Raw genomic sequence first — 23986 nt, forward strand, 5'->3', positions numbered from 1 at the left:
GAGGGCCACATGCCGAGTGAGGGGGGCTGTGCAGAGGGTCCTGTCCCTGCTGCCAGGCTGGTGAGGGCAGGGGAGATATCCCAGGCAGCTGTCTGCATCTCAGGCCCTCCAGGCTCCTGGGGAGTGGGCTGACCTGTTTGGGGACCAGCCCTGCTTCCCGTGCACCTCCTGAAAGGACCATCCCCAAGCTGGCATCTCACCCGGTGCCACTCACCTCTCCCTTGGCCCAGCACCATCTGCAAGAGGGCCTTGCCTGGGCAGTGCCAATACTATCCCCTTTATTGGTGTCACTGCTCCGTTCAGCCACAGCACGGGGGTGAGGGGCAGAGGGACGGGGGGTTGTCCCTTCTGCCTGCTGGTGGCTGGTGTTGGGATGACGGGCAGGGCTCAGCACCCCCTGCTCACTGATGCCCGACACCCCTGGGAGCCTGCACCCATGGTCCCGCTCGACACTAGGCAGTGAAGTGGGACTGGCTCAGTGTTTCATCCCCATATGTTCAGCAGCGCCCAGCAGCAGGGCTGCCCGTTGCCCTGAGTCCAAGGTGCCTCCAGTGGCTCCTGGTGGGCATGGGCATCCCAAAGCTTCTGGGAGCAGAGCTTCTCTCCTTAAGGTCCATCCTGCACCCCCAGGGTGTGGGGGTTCCGGCAATGTCCACGGCCATGGGGTGACCCAGGTGGCATCAAGTCCCACGCGTGGGCAAGCAGGAGCAGGGGTCGGCCAGGGCTCACTACAGGATCTGAGCCTCTGCTGAGAGAGAGGGCAGGGGGTCAGAAGGGTGACCTGACTGACCTGCTCCCCCTGCACTCCCTCCCCTGCATCCCCCCGTCACCCCCCTGTGCCCCAACTCACTCGGCAGCGTCTTCAAGTGGGTGGCAGCAACCAAGAAGTTGTGGGGTTTGGTCTCGTCCTTGCTGTGTTTCCTCACCCGGAACCTGGGAACAGAGCAGCAGTGGCTGAGGACCCTGAGCAGCCCCCCAGGCACTGGGACTGCCTACATCCCTGCCGATCCCCGCTCTGCATCCCCATCCAGCTCTGCCCAGCTGCTCCAGCGGGTCAGCTCCAGGGCTACAGCAGGAGCTGGTCATGAGAGCGGACAGGGCTGGGCTGGGGACAGGGACAGACAGCAGAGCCACGGCATGGCAGGGAGCGCCCAGCAGTGGCAGGATGTGGGGACCTGGGGACAGGACCAGTGGGCAGTGCCCAGGGGCAGGACCCCCACGGAACAAAGACATATGCAGGGGTCTCTGCACTGACCATGGAGCAGGAGAGTCCCCAGGAAGGCAGGAGGCTTTGGGGTGATGTTAGTAGCATCAGTGTCTTTGGGGGATACAGAGAAAGGTTCTGTAGATGTGGGCTCATCAGAAAGTCCCTAGGCAGGCTGGGCAGTGCTGCAGCCAGTGGGCTGTGCTGGGAAGAAGCACTGAAATGTCAGGGGGGCAAGGGGAGCATGAACCATCTTAAGGGGCTGGCATCACGTCTGTTCGGGCAGGGATCCCAGAGAAAGGCTGGAGGAACATGGGGCACCCCATGCTTGGGGTTCAGGGGCCAGAGTGGGATGGGGACAGCAATCACACAGACCCCTTCCTCTCAGAACCCAACTTACCAGATGAGGATGGTGATGACGAGAACAGCAGCCAGTACGAAGAAGGCAAAGATCCCAAGGGACACCAGGATGGCCATCTTCTCCAGGGGATCGCTGCGGTCTGGGACAGAGAGACTGTCACAGACAAGGGATGCCAAAGGGGGACCCTACTGCAAGCTCCTAGGCACCCCAGCATCCCAGACACACAGGGGCATGGGGAAGAGACCCTTCCCATAACCCTCAGCCAAGCTGCCCAGGCAGGTAGCTGCCTGTGGGCCGTCCCCACTCCTGCCTGCCACCTCCAGCTCTACTCACTGATGGGCTCAGGGTTGGGAGCCTGGGAGGGCTCCTCAGCCACGCTCTCAAGGCTGGCATCTGTAGTGGTTTCTTCACTCACCGTGGTGGCTGGGTCTGGAAGGACAGAGGGGATGGGAATCAGTCATCCAAAATCATGGCCAGCACCCCAGGGAGCCACAGAGAGGAACAAAGAAGGGTGCTCCTGTGCCCCACGGGTCCCATGAGCCCAAGGATGCCCCCAGGGTGCTTCTGGTGCTATGGGAGCCCCACTCTGCCCTGAGGCTGTGGGGGGCAATCCCCAAGTGGCAGCAGCACAGCTGCAGCCTGCCATGAGACTGGGAGATGCTTTGACTCCTTGCAGTGCTGCCTCTCACCGTGAGGCCAGTTTTTGGATGGTGCCCAGGACCAGCATTTTGTGTCTACTTTAAGGAACCCCAGGAGCCGGGGCTTGCTCTGTGTGATATCTGGGGGAATGGGTGGCATGGGGAAGGGGCTGGGGAGGGGCAGCCCAGGGTCCTGGAGGGGCTTTGGGGAGGGATGGTGCAACCTGTTAGGGATGTTGGGGGCTTTAGCCTGTCCCCCTCGCACCTCTGACTGGTGTCGCCCGGGCCTCGGCACTCCACTCGCTCCAGTTCCCCGCATCCAGGAAATCCTTGGCACTGACTTGGACGACATGCTCCAGCCCAGCAAAGGCATCTGTGATCACCTCAGAGAGGTTCACTGTCTCCACCTGCACCGGGGAGAGGGGAGCTGTGGGGCAGGAGGGTGCACCCCTTGCTACCCTCCCTGGCCCCGTGCCCACCCTGCTCCCACGTTGGCTTTGCCTTCCTTTGCCCACTGCTTACCACAGACCAGGAGCGGTGGATGATGGGCCGGTACTGGAGTCGAAACCTGAGCTGGAAGTGGGGCTCCTTGGGCCAGGAGGAGGGGTACTTCCAGCTCACATGGAGCCGCCGTGGTGCCAGGGGGATGGGCTCCACCACCAAGCCCTCTGGAGGGTCCGGCTTAACTGCGCAGGAGAGGACAGGGAGCCCTCGTCACACCACACTGCTGTGCAGAGGGGTTCTGGGCTCCCTGCTGCCACCTGAGAATGGATGCCCAGGGATAGACAGACACAGGGATGGACAGACAGACAGACGGGACTCACTGATGGCCTGCATGGTGACGTCGAGGAGGCGGAAGCTGGAGCCTAGTGGGTTCACCTCAGTGATGTTCAGGCGGTAGGAACTCCAGAACTCTGACCCATGAACTGTGCAAGTGCCAGGACGGGATGGATCCTGCAGGCACGGCCCCACATGCCCATTCTTGTTCCTGCAGACAGGGAGGCAGGTGGTGACATGTCCCTGCTGCCTGCCATGCATAGTTTCCCAGTGCTACCAAGGTGGTGTCATGTGGAGACATCCCCAACCCAAGAGCCCAGTGGAGGAGGCAGACCCTGTTACTGCTCAGGAAGGGTCCGGGCAGCTGCCCTCACCCCTCCAGAGCCTGGCATGTCCCTCCGAGAGTGACTGAAGTGACCCCCATCCCAGCCCCACAGTCCCTCCTGGGAAGGTCCCTCCCTGGGACAAGGCCATCTCCCAGGCTTGGGTAGCTGGTTCCCCCATGGGGACGACCAGCCCTGGTCTTGGAGACCCCACTCAGGACAGCAGCAGAGACTATGGGATGGGGGCCAGTTCCCAGGGCACAGGACCAGGGTGGGAGCCAGTCCTACCTCCGCTTCTCTTCACCTGTCAGTGACTTCTTCCTGACATGAAGAGATGGAAAAGCAGACAGTGAGGATGAGGGGACAGCATGAAGCCAACCCAACCATAACCCAGAGGGACAGGGGTCTTTGCACCAGTCCTGGGGGGGCTGCTCTGCTGCACCCCATTCCTGCATTGATGCACATGGGTGGCATGGAACGGGGGATGGAGTTAACGCCATACCCAGCCCTGCCAGTGAGTAGCCTGGCAGCAGGATCCAGGGGTCCCACGGGAACAAGACAGTGGGGTGTCCAGGAGGGTCCTTCCCAGAAAACCCCCCTTGTCCACCCAGGGTTTCACCATGCAGCCGCAGCAAAGGTGCAGAGAAGCTGATAGAAACAGCTCTCCAGCACCTGACTTTGCCCTCACCCTACGGCATCCAAATCTCCTTGCTTCCCACCAAACTCCCGTTGCTCCACACGGGCCCCTCCCTGATGAGCCCCCAGTCCCCCTTTCCTGCAGCTTTCAGCAGAGCTGTGCTTTATGGGCTCTGGCTGACTTCAAAGCAGCCCGCTAATTTGGCCTGTTGGGATAATTAGAAGCAGCAGTGCTGTCGGGGCTCCTTTCATCCTGAAGCATGCTGAAGCACTCAGTGGCTTGCAGATGACCTGCTTCTCTTTTATAGACCCTCTGGTGCTGACAGAGCCATTGGCAGGGTGGGACCCTGTGTTGCCCTCAACACTGCTGGGGGGCCCCCCTTGGAGCAAGCAAATGCTTGGTGTGCTGCTCACCCCAAAACATGACCTGCTCCAGTGTGCAGCATGGTCCTTGGGGCAGGAGGTGAAACCAGGGCATGGGCCAGCTGGCCAGCAGGACTTGTTCAGGACCTGGGCCTCACTGCATAAAGCCCCCAGCCCGTGCCCTGTGGGGATACCTCACCTGTAGGTCGTGATGTATCTGGTGGGGAGGAAGGTCTCCACACTGGAGGTCCAGGAGCAGGAAAAATTCTCATAGTCGGATGCTCTGCAGGACACAAAGGGGACTCCCGGCAGGTCTGGGGTCCAGGGGGAAGCAACGGTCAGCGAGGGGTCCCTGGTCCCACAGCCCAGCTGGCATGCAGGGACCCTCATGCCACTGCAAAGTTCCCTCTTGGCAAGCACCTGCCAGGGGTGTGGGCACGGCTGGCCCATCCTGGTGGGGCTGCCCACCCCCCCATACTCGAGCCCGTGGACACACTACTCACACCCCAGCCGCAGGGACACTGCATGCAGGAGGTCACCGTCCTCGCTGTGGCAGCTGTAGGTTCCTGCGGTGGCCAAGCTGGCGTGCGGCAGCACCAGGGCTCCCTGCCTGATGGCCGAGCCCTCTGGCAGTGCCGCAGCACCCGCCCGCCTCCATTGCACTGGAGAGCTGGGGAGGAGAGACCGGGCAGGAGGCGTTAGAGGACAGGGACGGCAGAGTCACCCCAGGCCCACCCTGTAAACCATCCCATCAGATAAATCCCCCAGTGTGCATGGAAAACACCTACCTGGCATGGGTACCGGTGCATGAAAGGGTGACCTCTGTCCCCACCTGTCCATACTGAACACCTGGAGGGACACACACATCCCCAGTTGGGTGTTAGCACCCCGTGCCACCTCATGCAAAGGCTGGGGGAAGAGATGGGCAACCTGGGCCTGTACCCCCTGGGGAGCTGGACACTGGCTGTGAGGTCTTGCTTCATGCAGGTACCACCATGGGGGACTGGGATGGACTGGTCCCAGTTGGGGCTGAGCAATAGGCCAGAGGACACCCATCACCGTGGGGTTGCATTTTGTCTGTGCCCTGACTCTGGTAGGTCTGTGCCTACCTGGGGGGAATGGGGTGTTCCCAGGGTCCCCATGCCTGGGTCATGGGGGGCTGTGTGAGGGGCTTGGAAGGGGGGCTCACCTTCCTCTCCCCAGCCCTCAGGGACCGTGAGGGAGGCTGATGCCAAGGCTGCCGCAAGGAACACCATCACCCTGCCCAGGCCTGGGATGGAACTGCGCATCTGGAGGAGGCAGAGCGGGATGGAGAGAGTGTTAACCCCTGCAGCAGGGCAGCCAGCAGGGTCCACAGCCCAGAGCATCCCTGCAGGACCATGGACCCCGCATCTCCCTCATGTCTCGCCCCATCCTGCTGTGGACAGCATGGGGACCATACTGCCAGGACCCCAGCCGGGACAGCTGGCAGGGTCTGTGCCATTGTCACAGCCGCTGGTCCCTGGCTGCTAAAGAGTTCCTGTGCCTGGAGGTGGGGCGCAAAGGGCAAACACTGACCAGGAGCTCAGGCATGCGTGGGTTGGTGGAATTAAGGGCTCTTTGCCATTGCAGTCTTGTGCTGGGAGCCCTGGCTGGCGCCCAGACCTGGGGTGGTCCAGAGACCTGCACTGGTGCAGCTGGAGTGGGAAGGGACTGAGGAGAAATTCTGGCCTGTATTTACATGTCAGGAGACAGCAGTGAGATCTGAACAGGCTCACACAGCCAGGAATAGTAGGCCTGTGAGAGCTCAGACTGTACCGAGAGTGGGGCTGACTGGGGTCCCGTATCACTGCCCATCCCTGCACCCACTGCAGGGCTGGCCCATGCAGGACTGTGCCCTTCTGGGTCATTTGGGTGTCTCTTGACCCAGGAGAATAGTCCTGAAATCCCTTCCTCCCATTCAGAGATCACCAGTGGGTCTCAGGCAAGAAGCACAGGGGATGCCGAGTCAGGGGTGTGCACCCAACTCTCCATGGGTCAACCCCAGCCACAGACCGGGGTTTCCCTACCATAGCACAGCCAGCATCACCCTGTCCATCCCAGCCAGCATCACCCCGTTCATCCCAGCCAGCATCACCCCGAGGTGTCCACCCCAGCCTACATTCTTCTGCACATATCAGCCAGGGTCATCCTGTCCTACCCAGCCAGCGTCACCCTGTCCATGCCAGCCAGCATCACTCATACCATCCATATCAGCAGTGTCACACTTGTTCCTATCAGCCCCACCTGTCGCCAGCAGGCAGAGACAGCTAAACCATTTCTTCCTGAAAGACCCCCCCTGCCCAGCCCTCATGATTGGGCAGGCCTGTTTATTTACACACATATTGTTGGGCTCTGCTCCAGGCTACAGGCAGGGGCTGGGGCACAGGAGGCAGTGAGCTCCTGCAAGCCTCAAGCACAGGCTGCAGCTTGTGGGGGTAAATCTGTGCCACTGAGTCACTCTGGTTCAACAGGCGAGGAGGTCCAGGGAGGGATGCTCCAGCCCTGCAAAGGCACCCCAGAGCAGCTGCCAGTTCCTCTCCAGCAGGCAGGTGCCTATGGCTGCAGACCAAGCTGCGTGGCAAAGGAAACAAGAGTGATGTGCTGCTGCAATCCAGCGAGCCCAGCAGGTAAGGCGTGTGGCACCCTGCATCAAGCCTCTCCTGAACACGCCAGGCAGCCTCAAATGCAAGCCCCAAACATAAATAATTTCATGAGACTGTCATAAGCTTTTCCTACTAAACCACCCATAGAAACATTCCCAAGAAACATCAGTTAAAGGTCTCTGCCAAAAATATGCCGGTAAGTAACTGGGAACATTCGGCTTAAAAGTAAAATATTTTGGTGATGGAAAAAAAAAACCCTTAAAATACACTTAAAAGCAGCAACCAAAAATAACTCCAAATACCACATGGGCTAGAGTTAAGAGGATGGTGCTGGGGGGGGTCAGGGAGAAGGGAGAGTGTGTTAGTGTGGAGAGAGACAAATAGTTATAAAATAAAATCATTTCTTCTCCGAACCGCCCTGGGTTGTCATGCAAACGCTGTGGAGGGTGAAGACAAAGCTGCTGCACTCATCACCCACTGTGCCACTCTGTGGCAGGGGTATATATTCCTGGCACTGGCTCACTGCTGACATGAGTTTGCTAGGTCTCAGGGACACTGTCTGGTTCAAGACTAGTCTGGAAAAATGACCTTGCTGGCACAATGCTGAATGGCATGGACAAGGGACAAGCTGGGGGCATGGCATCATTTGCAGCTAGTTGCTGCTAATGTCCCCAGGGAACGGTGTAAGCTGGCCTGACTGTGGGTGGTATTGCCAACAGACCCAGAGGCACCCCAGACACCTATGTGGTGGCAGAGGGCATCTCTGAAGATCCTGTCCCCAGCTGCATCCTCCCTTCAGCACCCTCTGTCCCAGGGCCCCCCCCCAGCGCTCCCCATCCTCACCCCAGCAACCAATAAGCTCCCCTGCTTTTTTGGGCAGCTGCCCTGCTCTGCCAGCACAGCATGGGGGAAGGCAGCACCGAGCCCCCCCAGACACACACACTGGCTTAGTAAATGACCTGTGCCTGAGCATTGCCAAAACCGAGCCACGACCAAGCATCACTGCAGAGAGAAGAAACAGGGCAAGCCCTTCCTTGCCTGCCCGAAGGCCACAAACAAAAGGGGAAGGAGCCGCAGAGTGGGGGAAGACCCAGAGCCCTCGCCCGCCCTGGGTGCAGCGGCATGGCCAGGAGCCAGGCACTCTGGGCCAGGCAGTGCTGCAAAACAGCCTGCCCAGAAAGGATCCCCTTACTGTCTGTAACCAAACTTCCTCGCCAAGAGGAAAACAGGCGTGCAAATGAATGCACACGTGTGCATGTTGCCAGGCCACCTCCCTTAGCAGCTCTGCACCCCCGTGGACGGGCACACAGGCGGAGACAGCATCCCTCTATGTTTGTATCGGTGGTGACACAGGCTGGGGACAGGGAGTCCCGACACAGTGGTCCTGGAGCCGAGCCGGGACAGAGGGAACAATTGGAGCTTTTTTTCCTCCCCACATGCTAATCCTGGCCCAAGAGGAGTCTGCTGCTCGCCTGGGGCTGGGTGACCTCCCAAGGCCATGGCTGGGGCAGAGGGACCCATCCCATCCCGGGGCTGTGGCTTGGCCCCTGCAGACAGCGCAGCGATGCCAGACTCTGCTCTCTTGGCATGGGATGTTCTTATCACCAGCATGGCCAGGGTGACCAGGCTATGCATGTCACTCACAGATGCAAGCCACAAACACAAGGTGCCACTCTCCATTCTGCACCCACCCTGCTGTTTCCCCTGGGCATTTTAGCTCATCCAAAAGTTCTTTGGGAGCTGCAGGGAGAAATCCTGCTGTGAGCTCCTTCCCGCGTCCAAACTGAAACTTTGCAACTCAAAACATCCCCCAAAATCACGGCCATGTGCACCAGCACCAATGCCCACGTGGGGTGTGACAGTCCCTGCAGCACAGCCACTCTGTACCATGCCCCGCCGTGGCCTGGCAAAGCCCAGCATAGATTCCTGGGGGAGGCCAACTTTCCATTGCACTTGGTGCTTTGAAAGACAGTGGGTTTTGGAGGATTTTTTTTTTTTTTGCTTTGCTTCATTTGAAGTCGCTCTTCAAAGAGAATGAGCCACATGCAGGGCCAAGGGTGGCAGGGGGGACACAAAAGCACACAATGCTGTACTGCAGGGCTGAAAATGGCAGTGGGGAGACATGGGCTGCTCTCCACTGAACACAGAAAGCTGGGGTGCCTCCTAACTTCTCCCCAGGGTGGTTCAGGGCAGCATTGTTGCAATAGAGATGTGGAAAATAAAGCAACCCAAGAGCACTTGGCAGTTCTGCCCGCCGCATGCTGGGCACTTCCAGAGTCACCCACCTGCAAAAAGCCAGTCTGCAACGGGCGATGCCTGACACTGGCCAGCTCTAACACCCTAAAGATGGCATCACACTGTACTCCCACCCCTCAGTGGGGGGAGCATCCCTGGCCCCGCACCCCAGACCCTCCTCTGACAGTGCCTGCTGTGGGAAACACGTCCCATGGCCAATGGCTGTGGCGTTTTGAAGCAGCAGGAATTCCCCTCCTCTTGCTTACCTGTAGGGTTGGGAGCACAGCACCCCACTAACCCCCTCTCCTCCTGGAAGCCCTGCAGAAGCACTGTGCCCCGCTCTGAGGAGCTGCGGTGTGGCCTGAGTCCGTCCCCTTGGATGCTGATCTTCCCAGAAACACAGCAGCATCCCACCCCTGCAGCATTGGTGACCTCCATCATCATCATTGCATCAACATGCACCTTTGGGGTGGGGAGAGCATCAACCCTGCTGCCGGCATGGTCCCTGGCAACCAGCCACCCGTGTCCCCTAAATGCCACTGGCACCCTCCCAGTCGCTGGGTCCCTGGAGAAAGCCCAGAAATGGGTGCTGGCAGAGAGGGAAGCATGTCCCCCACCACCTCCAAGGCCACTGGGGCCATGCACAGTCCCCAGGACCACCAGCAGCACCCAGGGGCAACTCCTTGCCCACCTTGGGCATTGCTGGGATGATGCTCCCTGAGGCCAAGGGGAGGGCCCCACTTGCTGTCCCCAGCCCCTCCGGGGCCTTGGGGACCTCAAAAAGGGCTGCTTTCCTCTGCACTGCTTCAGTGGGGTGCTAAGCACCCATGGGCCCCAGGCTGAGCTGAGCCAGCACACACACATGCACAACTGCAGCCACTGCAACCCAGCACACTGGAATTACCCCAGTAAAACAAGTAAAACCAGTTGCAGCCTTTCCTTGTGAGGCCAATGCAGTCCAATAAGTCCTGCATGCAGCCCGAACGTGGGGCTAAACCCAGAACAGTCCCAGTGTGGGGCTTAACTCAGGGCAGTCCAAACTTGGGTTTAATTCCAGTGCAGTCCAAGTGCATGGTTAAATCCAGCTCAGCTCAGCAGTGGGTTAAACCCAGCCCAGCCAAAACGTGGGGTTACCCCCAGCACAGTCCAAACCTGGGGTTATGCAGTCCAAAATTCAGCACAGCTCAGGAGTGGGGTTAACCCCAGTTCAGCCCAAACCTGGCATTACACTCCAGCTCAGCCCAAACCCAGCATTAACTCCAGCACAGTCCAAATGTGGGGCTAAACCCAATGCAGCCCAGAAGTGGGGTTAACCCCAGCTCAGCCCAAATGTGGGGTTAAACCCAGCATAGCCCAATCATGGGGTTACACAGTCCAAATGTGGGGCTAAACCCAATGAGGCACAGGAGTGGGGTTAACCCCGCTCAGCCCAAACACAGGGTTAACCCCAGTGCTGCCCAATGAACCAGTTCATCTGCTCAGCCTGGTACAATGCACATCTCCATCCAACCCAGACCAACCACCCCCCAACATCCTCTGGCAATGCCAATGCCTGGCTGACCACAGCCCCACTGGTGTCCAAAGCCAAGCCCAACTCCCCCCCACCCCAAATCCTGAGGGTCACCTCTCCTCTGTGGGGCTGGCAGCTGCTAGCAGGAGGCAGTGCTGGAGGGCTGGCAGGCCACCACACACCTTGGCATGCTGGTCGTTTCGTGGAGGTCAGACTCTGCTCTTACCCTGGCTGGGAAACTCCCACCCCAACGCCTTGATTTCCGCCCTCCCCTGCTCCATCCCAGGGGAAGGAGAAGTCTCTGGCTCCCGATTGTAACCAGAGGCATCAGCAAGGGCCAAAACAGCGAGGGCTCTGTTAGCAGCCAGCAGCCCCGACACCACGCCAGCTGGCAGCGCTGCTTTTGGAGGGGGGAGAGAAGGGCCCCCCCAACTCCACCCCCATCCCCACGCTTCCCCCGTGAAGCCACGCGCCGGAGAAGTTCCTAAAAATAATCTCCCGGCTGTAAAGAAACCCACCAGCACTGTAGCTGTTGCACCAGTGGGTTTCTTTACAGCTGGGAAATTATTTTTAGGATGGAGGTATGGGGTCATGGGGGGGCTGCATCCCTACTGTCTTCGGCACAGGGTCGCAGTACAGGGATGGGCACAGTGCCAGATCCAGGGACAGGGGTGGGACCTGCCAGCAGGGAGATGGGCCACCCTGTGATTAAAGCAGGGTGGGAAAGGCTTTTCCTGTCCCAGGAATGTTTTAGGATTTGGGATATTTTTCTGCTCCTGGACTCAGCCCAGCCTGGCAGAGGTTTCAGTGCACACGCAGCTCCGAGCATGATGAGGCAGCTGTTTACCAGCCTGCACCCCAGCATTGCATCCCCCCAGCAGCATCTGCATCCCCCGGAACAAACTCCCCCATAAGCTGGCCCTGGAGCTGATAGAAGAGCATATGCATCCTTATATGTAGGGCACATACGTATATATATGAGCATGTACATATATGTGAGCACCTCGTGCAAGCTGAACTGCTTCTGATGCTCCCAAAGAACTCCAGCCTGGAGCTGGGAACCCCAGGCAGGAGAGGGGCCCCACAGCATCCCCCTGCCTGGTGCTCCCCCCATCCCTCCCAGTGCTGCTGTGCCTGGGAGCCATTGGGCTCAGCTCCATCCCTGAGGCACGAAGGTGCCCGGGTCAGCCAAAACGCTGCAGGGCGGCAGGGCCAAAATAAACAGCTCACCGTGCTGCGGCACAAACGCTCCCCCAGCTAGCAATTTGCTGTCACTCCTTTTGCAAAACAAAATCCTTTTTGGGCCAGGAGAGGGATTTCAGGTGTCATTAAGGGCCACCTGGGCAGTCAAATAAAGCCACCACCAAAAGGTAGCCCATTAACCCTTTGCACCCCGCTGGCACTCTGCCTGCTTTGGGGTAGGATGGCTGTTGCAGACACTCGGCAATCTGTGAAGTGGGGATGCTGGTGCCAGGCTCTGACATCTGGTGGGATAACCACGGCTTGTCTTCTCCAAGCTTGGAGGCAACCCTGCCTGCTCTGCTTAGGGGGTGAAGCCCAGGGGATGCCGCAGGGTGTGAGGCGCATGTCAGGAATGGAGTTTGGGGAAACACTTCACTGCAGCAGCATCTGTGCCCACGCCTCATGTCAGGTCAATCAGATGGCAGCCCCCAAGCCAAAAGGAGATGTAAAGAAGTGGCAAGACGTGGGGAAAAGCTGGGGCAGAAGCCCACCGCCAAAGCTGGGGCCTGCGGCACAGGGCCAGGGGATGGGGCCTGTGCCCTGCCTGAGTTGAGAAGGTTGGAAAAACACCCACTGGCTCATTTTCTGCTGGGGGAAAAAACCCAACCAAATTCTGAAAGATTAAGTGTGAATGTATCCGAGCTGGGGGGGAAAGCAGGGCAACACAGTGAGCATACTGACACATCTCCTTCCACAGTGCTGGAGAGACGCCCCAGCCCTGCTCGGGGCCAGCTCTGTTTACAGGCTCCTATTGTCTCTTTTTTTCCTTTTGGGGTTCCCCCCCCCACCTCCAACATTATAGTTCAGAGTAAACAAAAGCAAGCAGCCTCTCACTCCAAACATTTCAGCCATCCCAAACTTTCTCCGGAGGGGTGCTGCCTGTGGAATTTTCCTCGTCCAAAAGAATTTCGAAATGTTCCCTTTGCAGCCTGCTCTGACTGGAGGCCAAGGCAACTCCAAAATCCTTCGTGAAACACTCAAGCTGCCCTCTGCACAGCTGGAGGCACCAAGGACCAGCAGCTGCCATGCCCCCAAATCTTCACATGCACAGGGAAACCCCCCAGCCTGGCACACTTGCCTGGCACACAGGTACGTCCCAACCTGTACAACAACCCCCCACCCAGTCCAGCCCATTACCTGAGGGGAGCCAGCAGGTCCTCATGAGGCTCAATCCTGCTTTTTATATTCTAAGTTGCCACTACAGTTATTATTGACCCAAGATGGTGATGATGGTGCAAAGGGCTTGGGTGTAGCGGAAGGGTGCATCCCAAAGCACTTGGTATTTCCCTTTGCAGACATCTCTGCCCCACCAGCCGAGGGGATGGAGGATGTAGTGGCTGCTGGAACTCCTCCTCGGAGCGGTCAGTGAGACCCTGGGCACTGGGAGGGTAGTTTGCAGTGCTGCCTGCTCAGTGCTGCCTGCGCACCCGTTGGGCAGACGGAGCAGGAGGGGACTGTGTGCAGCACCCACCCGTGGGGATGGAGCGGGAGGCACAGTGCTGTCCCCTGCACATCCCTGGGAGACAGTGTGTGGAAGGGGTGAGGAAATGTCCTCCAGGATGAGCTGTGGCAATGGATGCCACCCAAGGGTGCTGGTCCTCCCTGGCCCACCTCACACCGTCAGGGTGTGGCACCCCTGTCCCAGAAGATGTGGGACTCCAGTGTGGGCAAGCAGAGACCCCCAAGAGTTCCCTTGGCTCCAGCTAAGCACAAAAGTGAGGTAGGACCTACCAGACCCCTCAGCCTCCCAGCAATGGGGGCTTCAGAGTGGCCCCTGAAACAACCAGAGGGATAAAAGCACAGCTGAAAAGCCCCACAAGAAAGCCAGCAGTCACGGGAAGAAGCACCCGAAGTTCAGCCCAGCATGGATTTGACAGTCAGTGCAAGCCATTGTGGTGGACTGGCACATTTATGTCCCCTGCTCGCTTTCCCAAAACTCCCTGGGTGGGTGTCACCAGGTAGGTGGTCCCACAGCGCGACACATACCCGGACACACATCCTCCCTCCCTGGGCACATGCAGATTTTGGAGGCTGCAACGCCTTGATGCACTCATGCTCAACCCAGCAGAGCAAAACCTCTCTGGCACCCGTTGTACCCCACCTCCCACAGCATACTGCCCCGGTGGGTGCAGAGCCCTATGCTACCACAGCAGCACTGGTGGCAGGGGGCGAGGTGCCTCAACACCAAGCTGGACGGGGCTCTTGCCATGGGACAGGGCTTTGCCGAGCGCCCCCGCTGCCTCTGCACCATTTCCCTGTGCTGTCTTGCTGGGCTCTCCTCCCCCATGGAGGCTGCTCAGTGGCTTGGCATGGGAGCGGTCCTACCTCCCCCCCCCAAAGCAGACCCCTCTCCTATAAAGGGGCCAGGCAGCGGCTGTGCGGGGAGCAGAACCCCCGACACAGCAGATGGGGTCTGTAAGGCGAGGCTCCCCCAGGTGTGTTTGGCTTGGCTGGAGCTCAAGCCTGTCTAATTAGAGCTATAGAAAACATATATTAAAAAAAACAAGGGGGGAAAATAATCCTCTCCCCCGTGCTGGGGCCCAGGATTTGGCCAGGGTTTCTCAGCAGACCAAGAGCAGGCAACACAGGCTCTGCTGGCAGCAGCCCGGGGAGGGAGGGGTGTTTGTGGATATTAAAATGCAGTCGTAAAGGAGAATAAAAGGGCAGCCTTGTTTCAGAACGAGTCTCAGAGGCTTTCCCCTCTCCCGGCATGCTCGGCACCTGGCCGGCAGCATGAGCAGCTCCCCTTTCCCGCAGCCCCCCAGGCCACCTCTGGCTCACCCAAAGACTGGGGTGCTGCCAGCAAGACCCCAGCCCTCACGGGGTGAAGCCCAGCTCCTTTGGGTAGGAATAGATTTAGGAGGCCCCCCACTCCAGCCACCCGCGCTGGGTTAAAATTACAGCTGGCACTTCTGGAAAACGCACCCCTGCACATCCCTTCCTCCACGCCCCCGCAGCTCGCTGCCTTCCTCTGTCCACTGCCCTGCCTGCATGCAGGCAAGGCTGCCTGGCACCAGCTGCTTGGCAGCAGCCACATGGTACCACCACTGGTATTTCACTGCCTGGCCTCTCCCTCCCTCCCTGCCAGAGGCAGAACAAGCCGGATGGTGTTTCGGCTGAGGTTTAAAATTAGCCCTGGGCACCCAACACCCCTGGTGCCTGTAGAGAGCAAGGGGACATGGCAGGGTCCCTTGTGGCTCCCTGACACCTTGGGATCCCCCCCATCCCCAGGGACCTGCAAACCTCTGCAGAAGTCCTCTCCTCAGGACTTCTCCCCAAATACATCCCTGAAGTGGGACACTGCCTCCCTGCAGCATCTCCTCTGCCTCCATGCTGCCATGCCCAGCTCCAAAAAGTCACACCAGGAGGTTAGGGAGCAGCCGCAGGCGTCAGCCATGCACAGGTGGCCCCATCCTGGCCCCACCTGCTCAGCCAGAGATGCCAGTGCACATCTGGCTTCACTGCTGGCCTCTGCCTCCTCCCCAGGGCATCAAGGAGAGGACAGTGGGCTGCGAGCCCAGAAGCCCCCCATCCATCCCTGCCCCCATCCCTCCCTCTTCTCCCTGGAAGCATCCCAAAAGTGCAGGCTCACCGAGCCCCCCGACCCCTTGATTTGTGAGGACCCCAGGCACACCCTGTCCCCAGCCATGGCCCAAATGACTAACGCCCCGGCAAGCGAGCCGGGTGCTGTCGGGGCGAGCAGGGCCCATCCCTTGGCTGTGCTCCCTCCTCGTGGCGGTGAAATCACGTCTGGAGAAAGCATGGGGAGGGAGCCGCCGGCCCCCCCCCCGCTGCTTCCTAGCTAGGATGCTCACTCCCTGCCTGCTGGCTGCCCGTCCCTGCTCTTCAATCCCCATATCCCAACAGAGGGATTCTCGCAGGCACACAGCCTGCAGCAGAACCGCACATCTCATCTCCTCCTCCTCCTCCTCATTCCGGACCCCATAGCAGCACCCCAGCCACAGAAACGGCTGCGGGATGTGGAAACACAGCAGCAAGCCCCAGGCGCTCGTAAAAGTGCTCCCGGGGAGCAGGCAGGAACCTCTGACCTCCCTCTAACCTCTCTCATAGCAGTGCAACTCTGCCAGAGCCTGGGGTGGGGAACTGGGGGTGGAGAGGGGACCACTGACACCTCCTACAGTGAAGCAAACTGGCCACATTTAATGGAAGGAGCTGGCAGCTCCTGCGGACTGGAAATACCCCTGGGCAGCACCAGAAGGGACGGTAAGGGATGGGACACCGCCGCTTGCCTCCGACCTGGCACGCAGCACGCGCCGGCTGCAACGGGGGTGACTAATGCAGCTCTTTAAACGCCTCTGCCGGCACGGGAGCGTGGCTCCGGGTTAGGGTTTAATTATCTGCCTTCCTCTGCAGCCCGCACTCTCCTCTTGCTGAACCGCTGCAGGGACCCCAGGGACAGCATCCGTCCCCACCCCGGCTGGGGCTGCTGGCACCAAGCGAGCGGGGCCGCAGTGGGGAGCTGGCCAGGAGCGTGCCGAGGCTGCAGCTGGGGGCTATAAAAAGCACGGCTGCGGTATGCAGCGAGGCACTGAGAGGGGAATAAAATAAAATCAGGTGGTGGATGAGCCGGGCGTTCACTTCTGCACCAGGACTAGCCCCGGTGCTGCTCCCCAACATTTCTTCTGCGACTCCTGCCTGGCCAACAGCCCGGTCAGGGTGAGGCAGAGCAGAGAGCTGAGATTTGGCAAAGGATGGAGGATGCAGGCCTGGGTTGACAGGCGACAGATAGGGTCAAGGCTGGGGGAACAGCCGCTGGCTCTGGCGTGTGGGCTTCTGCCTGGGGATGGAGGCATTGCAGCCACCACTTCCCAGCCCAGAGATGCCAGATCCGGATGCCCAGCCTCCTGGCAGTTTGCACCGGAGGATTAACCGTACCCTGATTTATGGCCAGAGGTGCCTTTGCTGGGAGGGGGATGGCACACCGACAGAGAGAGCAGACACCCCAGTCCTGGTGGGGAGCCTCACCCAGAAAGGACAGCGACAGCACAGGCTGGGGACAGACAAGGCTTCCCTTGGTCTGGCAGGAGCTCCCCGCTCAGGGACACGCCGTGTTTGCACAAGCCTGAGCGGGAGAAGGTCAGATTAATTTTAAACCTGAATAAACAAGGAGAGAAGGCAATGCAAGAGCTCGCCCTTTCTGGCAGGGATACCCAGCAGCAGGGCACAGCACCCGTGGAACAGCCCTGCCCAGCCCAGGTACCAGCAGGGCTCAGCCCCGGGGGCTCATATCATCCCAGCAGAGCTGGGACAGACCCAAATCCCAAATCCCACCCCCAGGGGCCTCCCTTTTCCACAAGGAGCTCCTGCTGAGTCAGTGCTGGCAGCAGGCAGAGCAGCTCCTGCTTGCCTTTGCAAAACCACGCTGGCCTCCAAGGGGAAGCATCCGGCCCAGGACCCCCGTCCCACTGGGAACAGCACTGAGGCTTGCCTGTCCCCTGGCCGTGGTGCACAACGCGGTCTTGGGAACAACCAGGAGGAACAAAAAAAAAAAAAAAAAAAAATTGTTTGTAGGTCAGGAGGAAAATGGAAAAAAAAGTTTGTCTTTCATGCCAAAAGGAAAATAAAAACCAAAACATTTTGTTCTAAATGATAGGCCTTGTTTAGTTTTCAGTGGTTTTACTTTTTTAAAATGGTTTGAGTTAAATCGAGCTAAATTTGGCTTCCAAACATTACCTTGGGGCGGGGAATAAAATAAAATGAAAAAAAAAAATCAAAACATCTCATTTGGAAAATGTCAGAGCAAAACGCCACGGCTTTTCCAGCCCTGGGAGAGCCGCAGCCGGGTGCTGAACCCAGCCTCAGCTCACAACTTGCGACGACCTCCCAAAAGCAGCCTTTTTTTCCAGAAAATAAAGCAGCTGCTGTACCCAAGTCCAGCCGAGAGGGGTCCTTGCCCTGGTGCCCACTGGGGCACCATCCCATCGGGGATGTCCCATCTGCCTGTGCTAGTCTCTGGGACTGGCCGGGGCATGGAAAGACCCCACTGCAGCCAGCAGCCGTGCGTGTGAGCCGAATCCGAGCCGAGCTGCTGTCCAAAACTCCTCTTTAAATGTCTTTTATATTAGGTCAGCATTCCTGCGTCGCCCGGGGAAGGTGGTTACAGCCCACAGCCCGGCACACAGGCTCCTTGGTGCCGGCTGCTGGCTCTCCATCGGCAAGCAGCCTGCCCACGCTATTAAATCACTGAAAAAAATGGATTGTTTCACCAAAAATTAGGTGCAGGAACCTCTCACATGGTGGCAAGGCAGGCTGGTAATTAGAAATTCATAGAGCTGGCCACAAAAGCTGCCTCCGGCTCAGCTCCACCCTCCTCTGGTTGCAACTAGGGATGGTGGAGAGGCTTCCACTACCATCCCCGAAATGCCTCTGCTGATGGAGATGCCAGCAGCCACATCGCCGGCAGCACTGCTGAAGTCCTGTGTGCCCCAGGAGGGTTAAATGCTGCTGCACTATCCTTCTGCCCTTGGTAGATGGTGAAAATAAGTGAAAAAAAAACATCGAGGACCTTTTCAGGCACTGGAGGAAGAAAATCCTCCATGCATGGCTGGACCTGCTCACTATTAACCACCCTGATGGGGACACATCTCATGGGGACATCAGCTGGGGATGCAGCAGGATATGCTGCCCCAGCACCCCTCTCGCCCTTCCAGCTGCACCCCAGGGCTGAAAACCAAGATGACCTTCCCCACAGACCTTGCCTTGCTTACGTCCTTAACCTATCCCAGGCGCAGTACATGCACTGCTGCCCCTCCATCCGAGCACAGGCATCTCAGCATCCTCCTCCCGGACTGCTCCAAGTCCAAACCTCAGTGCCTCCCTGGACAAGTGGAGCCCTCCAAGGCATCTCTGGGCATACCTCCTGGCTGTCGGAGCTCCCAGAGAGCCTGGTGCATATCTGCAGCCTCCATTTGGGAAGGAGGGATGGGGATGTGCAGCAGACAAAGAGCTGGGCCAACAGGATGCTCCCAGAGATTGGGCCCTCCAGAGTTCACTCTGGCTGCTCCCCGTGCAGTCACAGGCACCCAGGAGGGCCGCGTCCTGCTCCTGCACTACCTGCCCCCTGTGCTGCATGGGGGCAACACAGCAGACAGGGAGCCTGAGGCACCAAATTGTTTTTTGGGTGCTGGGGGTACAAGGATGCTGGGCACAGCCCTGGCCGGAGAGGAGGAACAGAGCTGGGTGCAGGATCAGGGATGCTGATGGAAAAGGGATGCTTCCCTGGGTGCAGCCACACTCCAGCCATAAAGCTGCAAAACTCAAAGCCAGGATGGAGTGGACCAGCCTCAAAGGAACTACAAAACAGCCCCCTGGGAGCCTCGCAGGACCTAAAAAAAAATCAAAAGCAGCCAAAACACCGAGGAACCCCCCAGGGCTGCGTGTTGGCCCTTGCAAGACAAGGATGGAGCAATAGCTGGTTGGGTCCACCAGCAACTCCTAATCCTTGAGGCCCTGGGCAAAACTCATGGAAAGCAAAGGAAAGGCTCCTGCAGATTTCCCCAGGGGCTGGGGGCTGGCCCTGGCCCTGCAAGAAAGTCTGGGGAGATGCCAGCTGGCCCGGGCACCCTGCGTGACAGCAGCTTTTACAAAGCCAAGCTGGGCCACTGCGGCCAAGCCATCCCTGGAGACCTTCGCGGGGCTGTTGCAGCACAGTTGTCAGGAGCTCTGTTGCAACACTGGCACGGTGCTGGGCTGGCCCACAGTGGACATGACAGCACTTTTTCGTTTTTCCTAGCTACTTTTGCAGAAAGGCGAGGGCTGAATTTCGCCTTTCACGGTGTTATTGAATTCAAGAGGCACTGATGCCCATGCCGACCTTCATCAAAGAGGTGCTGGTGAGGTCCCTGGCTCTAGCTGCAGCTATCAGTCTGTCCAGGAGGAAGCATGCAGCATTTTAAAACCCAAAGGAACGGGCTGATGAAAGCACAGGAAGGTGAAGGAAACAGCTGGATGGGCATCGCCGCACCAGCCTGCAGGGACGCGCTCGAGCCATGCCGTGCCCCATAGCCTCCCACATGCTCTCCTGTAGGGACATCTGCACCCCTGCAGGCTGCCAGCAGGATGGTAGGCAGCAGCCCTGAGCCCCATTTGGGGCTCCCCAAGGTGGGATGGCACCTGGGGACAGTCCCTTTCTGCCATAGTCAGAAGACTGTCTCCAAGCTGCTGCAGACATGAGGCTCCCCCAAAGCTGGCAGCTTCTCCCACCCTCTCTTCCCCTCAGTGTGTCTCCAGTGTTGGCTTTTCAACAAGGCTTGGCATCCCTTGTTTTCACTTTAAGAGGTGGGGTAAACCAGAAGATGCCCAAACGACCTTCTTTCCACCATCAGGATTTCATTAGGTGGAGGAGCCCTAAACTTTTCCACCACCTCTCCCTATAAGGCAATCTCTGCGGATCTGTAACCATTTTTATTAGGCTGTTTCTATTTCAGCCATCTCTGTATTGAGGAGGGGAGCAGAGCCGAGCAGTCTCTGGGGAGCCCTGGGTTGATTTCCAAAATGCTTTCAGCATCCTCCCCTTTCCTGCTTGATGCATGGTCTTACCTGCAGTACCCTGGCCATTACCACCTGCATGGGCCAGCCCCATGTACGACCACGCCAGGTCTCACCCGAGGTTCCTCCAGCCTGCTTGTCCTCTCCAAAAGAAGAGGACTGTTTCGCTTCATGAAACATGTACAAGCAGGGCATCAGCAGATGTGACCTCCCCCTGGCCAGACCCTTCTGGAACTTCCTCATAAGCTTTTTCAGCAAGGACCAATCCCCGCTGGAGCAAGCTGCAGGGCAAGAGGCAAGGCTTAAGCACTGGTCAGATGTGACCACAGTGCATGGTCCTGGAGGACAAAGGCGAATCAGGTCTTGACACACTTGTTTGGACATCCCCCACCCCAAACACCAGAGGAGGAGGAGATGTTTGCCAGGGTTTTTCTCCATGTCCCAGACTCATACCACTGGACAGAAGGAAGAATTGTATCTTTTAGCCCAGCCCTCCACCTGTACCAGAGAGCCTGGCACATGCTCCAGGGACTGTGGGTGCTGTGACCATCCAAAAAAACCTGAAGCTTACCCCATCCCACTCCCGTGCCAGGGTGACTCAGAGGCCTGGGAAGCAGCCAGACTCAAGAGATAATTCCTATTAACATGCTGATCCTGACACTGCAAACCTGCTTTTAATTTCCAGAGGAATTTTCCTTCTTCCATGGAAATGGTCCATGGGAATCTGGCTGTAGAAGAAGACGACTCAACTACAACTGCAAGGCATCTGCACCCTCCTCCACCTTCAGAGCCCAGATGGGAGGAGAAAACCATCATCAGGAGGTGCACAGAGATTTGCTGGTAGTAACTTGGGTTGCAAAGTAACTACAACCCCGGCTGGAGGGATTTGGTGATCTTCACACATGCGATGCTGTTGCAACCACAGGAACACTTAGAAAAACCAAAAGCTCTCTAAACATCTCAGTGAGTCACTTCAGACATCCCAGGGCTAATTCCTCATGCTGGCTTTGTATCAGCATCCCAAATGCCAGTGAGGCCCCAGCGCACCACCCGTAGGGCAGAGCTCCTGTCCCATCCAAGCTCCATCCTTGGTTAAATCTCTGGCAGGGGAAGAGCCACCCTCTCCCATGCCTGAACAAGAAGAGGGGAAACAAGCTGGGAGAGGTGCCGAAATTTTCCAAAGAGAGGAAAGCAGAGCCACATGCCGGCACCTGCCCCCTCCTGTGGGAAGCATCTTGCGAGGGGTTTTCCTCCAGAGCCAAACCCATGGGATAAGAGGAGGCAAGAATCCTTCGCCTTGTTTAACCTAAGAAGGAAGCTATAAATACAGCTGGGTAAACACAGGAGAGGGAGAAGAGGTCTTGAACTAAAAGCACAATGTTGGCATGAACCCACAGGGGAATAAGCTCTCCAGGAACGTATTCAGCAGGAAACCAGAGGGAGGTTGAACCCTGTGTGAGCAGGAAGAGTCCAGAGATGCCTTTGAACAAGAGCGGAGCAGAAAGAGAGGGTCTGAAGTGAGTGCTCAGCTAGTTCATGGCAGGTGAGGGTGCTACACACCATCGCCATCCACTGGGGGTTTTCCCACTCAGGATGGTCCAGGCAAGCTGGGGGAGAACAGCAGGGAAGGCAGGGTACCTGTAGGCTAGGGGATGCAGGTGTGGGCTGCCTGGGTGCCCACCCAGCATGATAGCCTCTGATAAACCCAGCAGCTGCAAAAGGGAACCACTGCTGCTGCCACGATGAAGACAGCAGGGAGACTCGCTGCACCATGAGTCATTCATTCATCCTTCACAAACAGGGCCCACACTCGGCTAAGCATCCTCCTCCCCCCGCCACCAGGACAGCTCTCTGGGATGGGGAAAAAGTGGCTTATCAGATATAATCAAGTTTTCCCCTCCCTGCAAGGTTCCCAAAAGACTGAAGTTCACGGAGCAGGAGGCAAGGCAAAACCAGAGCTGCTCTTCCCCCAGCTTCCTGCAGGCAGCCTCTGTCTTCAGTTGCATCCCCCAGAGTTTTGGCCCAGGGACCCCTCCCCAACCATCCTGCTGCACCCCACTTCCCCCATCCACCCACCACTGGCGACATGCAGCCCTGTGTACAACTGGCTCCATGCCACTTCAGCTGCCAAGATCAGTTCACAGGTCTCTGGGGAGGAGACGTGGCCCCTTTCACTTCCCCCAAAAAGGGCCAGGTCAGTGGTGCAGAGGGTGTGTGGGTGCTGGGGGGACACTGTGGCTATGTTCGGTCCCCATCCCTGCCCTAGGAGCCCCACCAGCTCGGCCTCCACCGCTCACAGCTCCCTGTGAGGCTCCTCTGCCCCGCACCAGGCTGGGATGCCGTGGGCTCCGTGCAGCCCTGTACGTAGCCACGCCATGACCTGCCCTCCTATAAACAGAGGCAGAGTGCAAACACCCCACCTCCTCCTGCAAACGCAGCAGCCAGACGTGGCTGCAGCCTGCAAGGAGCGGGCACCTCCCGGCACCCAAGGTGCTCAGCCAGCACTGGGCGCTCGGCACCGGCTATGCCAACATTCGTTTGGGCACAGCAACGCGTCCGAGAGTTGCTGCAGCTCTGAGTTTCTCCCCATGGAGACCAGGAACATGGAAAATGAGATTCCCAAGGCACTCCCTGGCCCCTCGCAGCGGGGTCTGGGTTTGCCGACAGCAATTTCCGAGCCAAGCTCAGCCCCGTGGCCCCCTTTGACACCCTGCATCAGCCCGGAGCCAGAGCTCGGAGGGGTCCTGGGGGGTGACAGAGCCAGCCTGGGAGGGTGGCAGCAGGCACAGACCCGCGGCTGGGGACCCGCAGGGGCTGGCAGAGGATGGAGAACTCGGGATTGAGACAGCATCCCGGGGCAAGGAGGGAGAAGGCAGGCAGAGAGCCCTGCCAGTGCCCGCGCATGGGAAAGCGTCTCTTTCCGCGCCTCTTGTAATTGGGAGCAGCTTTTCTCTCCCCGGACCCCCCAGGAGAAGAGGGGGCCCTGCCAGGGGGGTGCTTTGCCTGGTGTTGTTCCAGCCTTTCTCCAAAAAACTCCCCCCGGAGTCGGGGGGGGGGAAGGAGGGGAGGGCTCAATATTCGGGGGCTGCTCAATATTCGGGGGGAGGCTGGGGAAGGGGCTCAAAGCTCCCACTCCGGGAACTCCGTCCATCCCCCGAACATCTCCGGGCAAGGCGGAGGAGGGGGAGCAGCACCGGGTATCCCCAGGAAGGCGGAGGGGGAGAAGCGGGAGAGCAAGTCCCCGCCAGCCACTTTGCGAAGGGGTACACAGACATATACAGGCACACCCACCCCAACTTTCCCCGTACAAGCAGCAGACAGCCGGGGGAACCGCTTGCCTGCGCTGCACCGGCAGCCGTGCAGCCCCTCACCGCGGCGTCGGGGCGGCGGCGAGCCGTTCCCCTCGGGGTTGGAGGGACACGGTGCGTGGCGAGGGTGGACACACACACGCGAAGGGTTTCCTACCTTCCTGCGTGGCTCCGCGGCTATGTGTCCATGGCGCTCGGGGGAGCGGGGCCGGGGCCGGGAGCGGGAGCGGAGCCGGCGGCGGGGCGCCCGCGCCGGG

At 58.8% G+C, this 23986-nt stretch overlaps 1 protein-coding gene across 2 annotated transcripts; it reads right to left on the reverse strand.

Moving 5' to 3' along the window:
• Positions 1-256: 256 nt before the first annotated feature.
• Positions 257-23986, reverse strand: IL11RA (interleukin 11 receptor subunit alpha). Of its 2 annotated transcripts, none has more exons than XM_075078567.1 (13): positions 23887-23986; positions 5492-5591; positions 5091-5151; positions 4806-4972; positions 4502-4616; positions 3592-3624; positions 3028-3191; positions 2726-2889; positions 2469-2610; positions 1899-1994; positions 1605-1704; positions 851-933; positions 257-745 (listed from the first exon to the last, which is right to left on the reverse strand). In XM_075078567.1, the coding sequence occupies exons 2-13, from the start codon at positions 5589-5591 to the stop codon at positions 729-731; spliced, it is 1242 nt and encodes a 413-aa protein (XP_074934668.1). In that variant the 5' UTR covers positions 23887-23986; the 3' UTR covers positions 257-728. The 2 variants fall into 2 exon arrangements, with proteins under 2 accessions (XP_074934668.1, XP_074934667.1); XM_075078566.1 differs by having other exon boundaries at positions 257-748.

This window comes from Phalacrocorax aristotelis, chromosome Z, assembly GCF_949628215.1.
Source record: "Phalacrocorax aristotelis chromosome Z, bGulAri2.1, whole genome shotgun sequence".
NCBI lineage: Eukaryota > Metazoa > Chordata > Aves > Suliformes > Phalacrocoracidae > Phalacrocorax > Phalacrocorax aristotelis.

Coding starts and splice junctions, on each gene's coding strand:
- IL11RA (XM_075078566.1), bottom strand. CDS start 5,591: ATGCGCAGTTCCATCCCAGGCCTGGGCAGGGTGATGGTGTTCCTTGCG. Junction 1,995..2,468: donor CCGGGCGACACCAGTCAGAG/GTGCGAGGGGGA, acceptor CTGTCCTTCCAG/ACCCAGCCACCACGGTGAGT. Junction 934..1,604: donor GTCATCACCATCCTCATCTG/GTAAGTTGGGTT, acceptor CTCTGTTCCCAG/GTTCCGGGTGAGGAAACACA.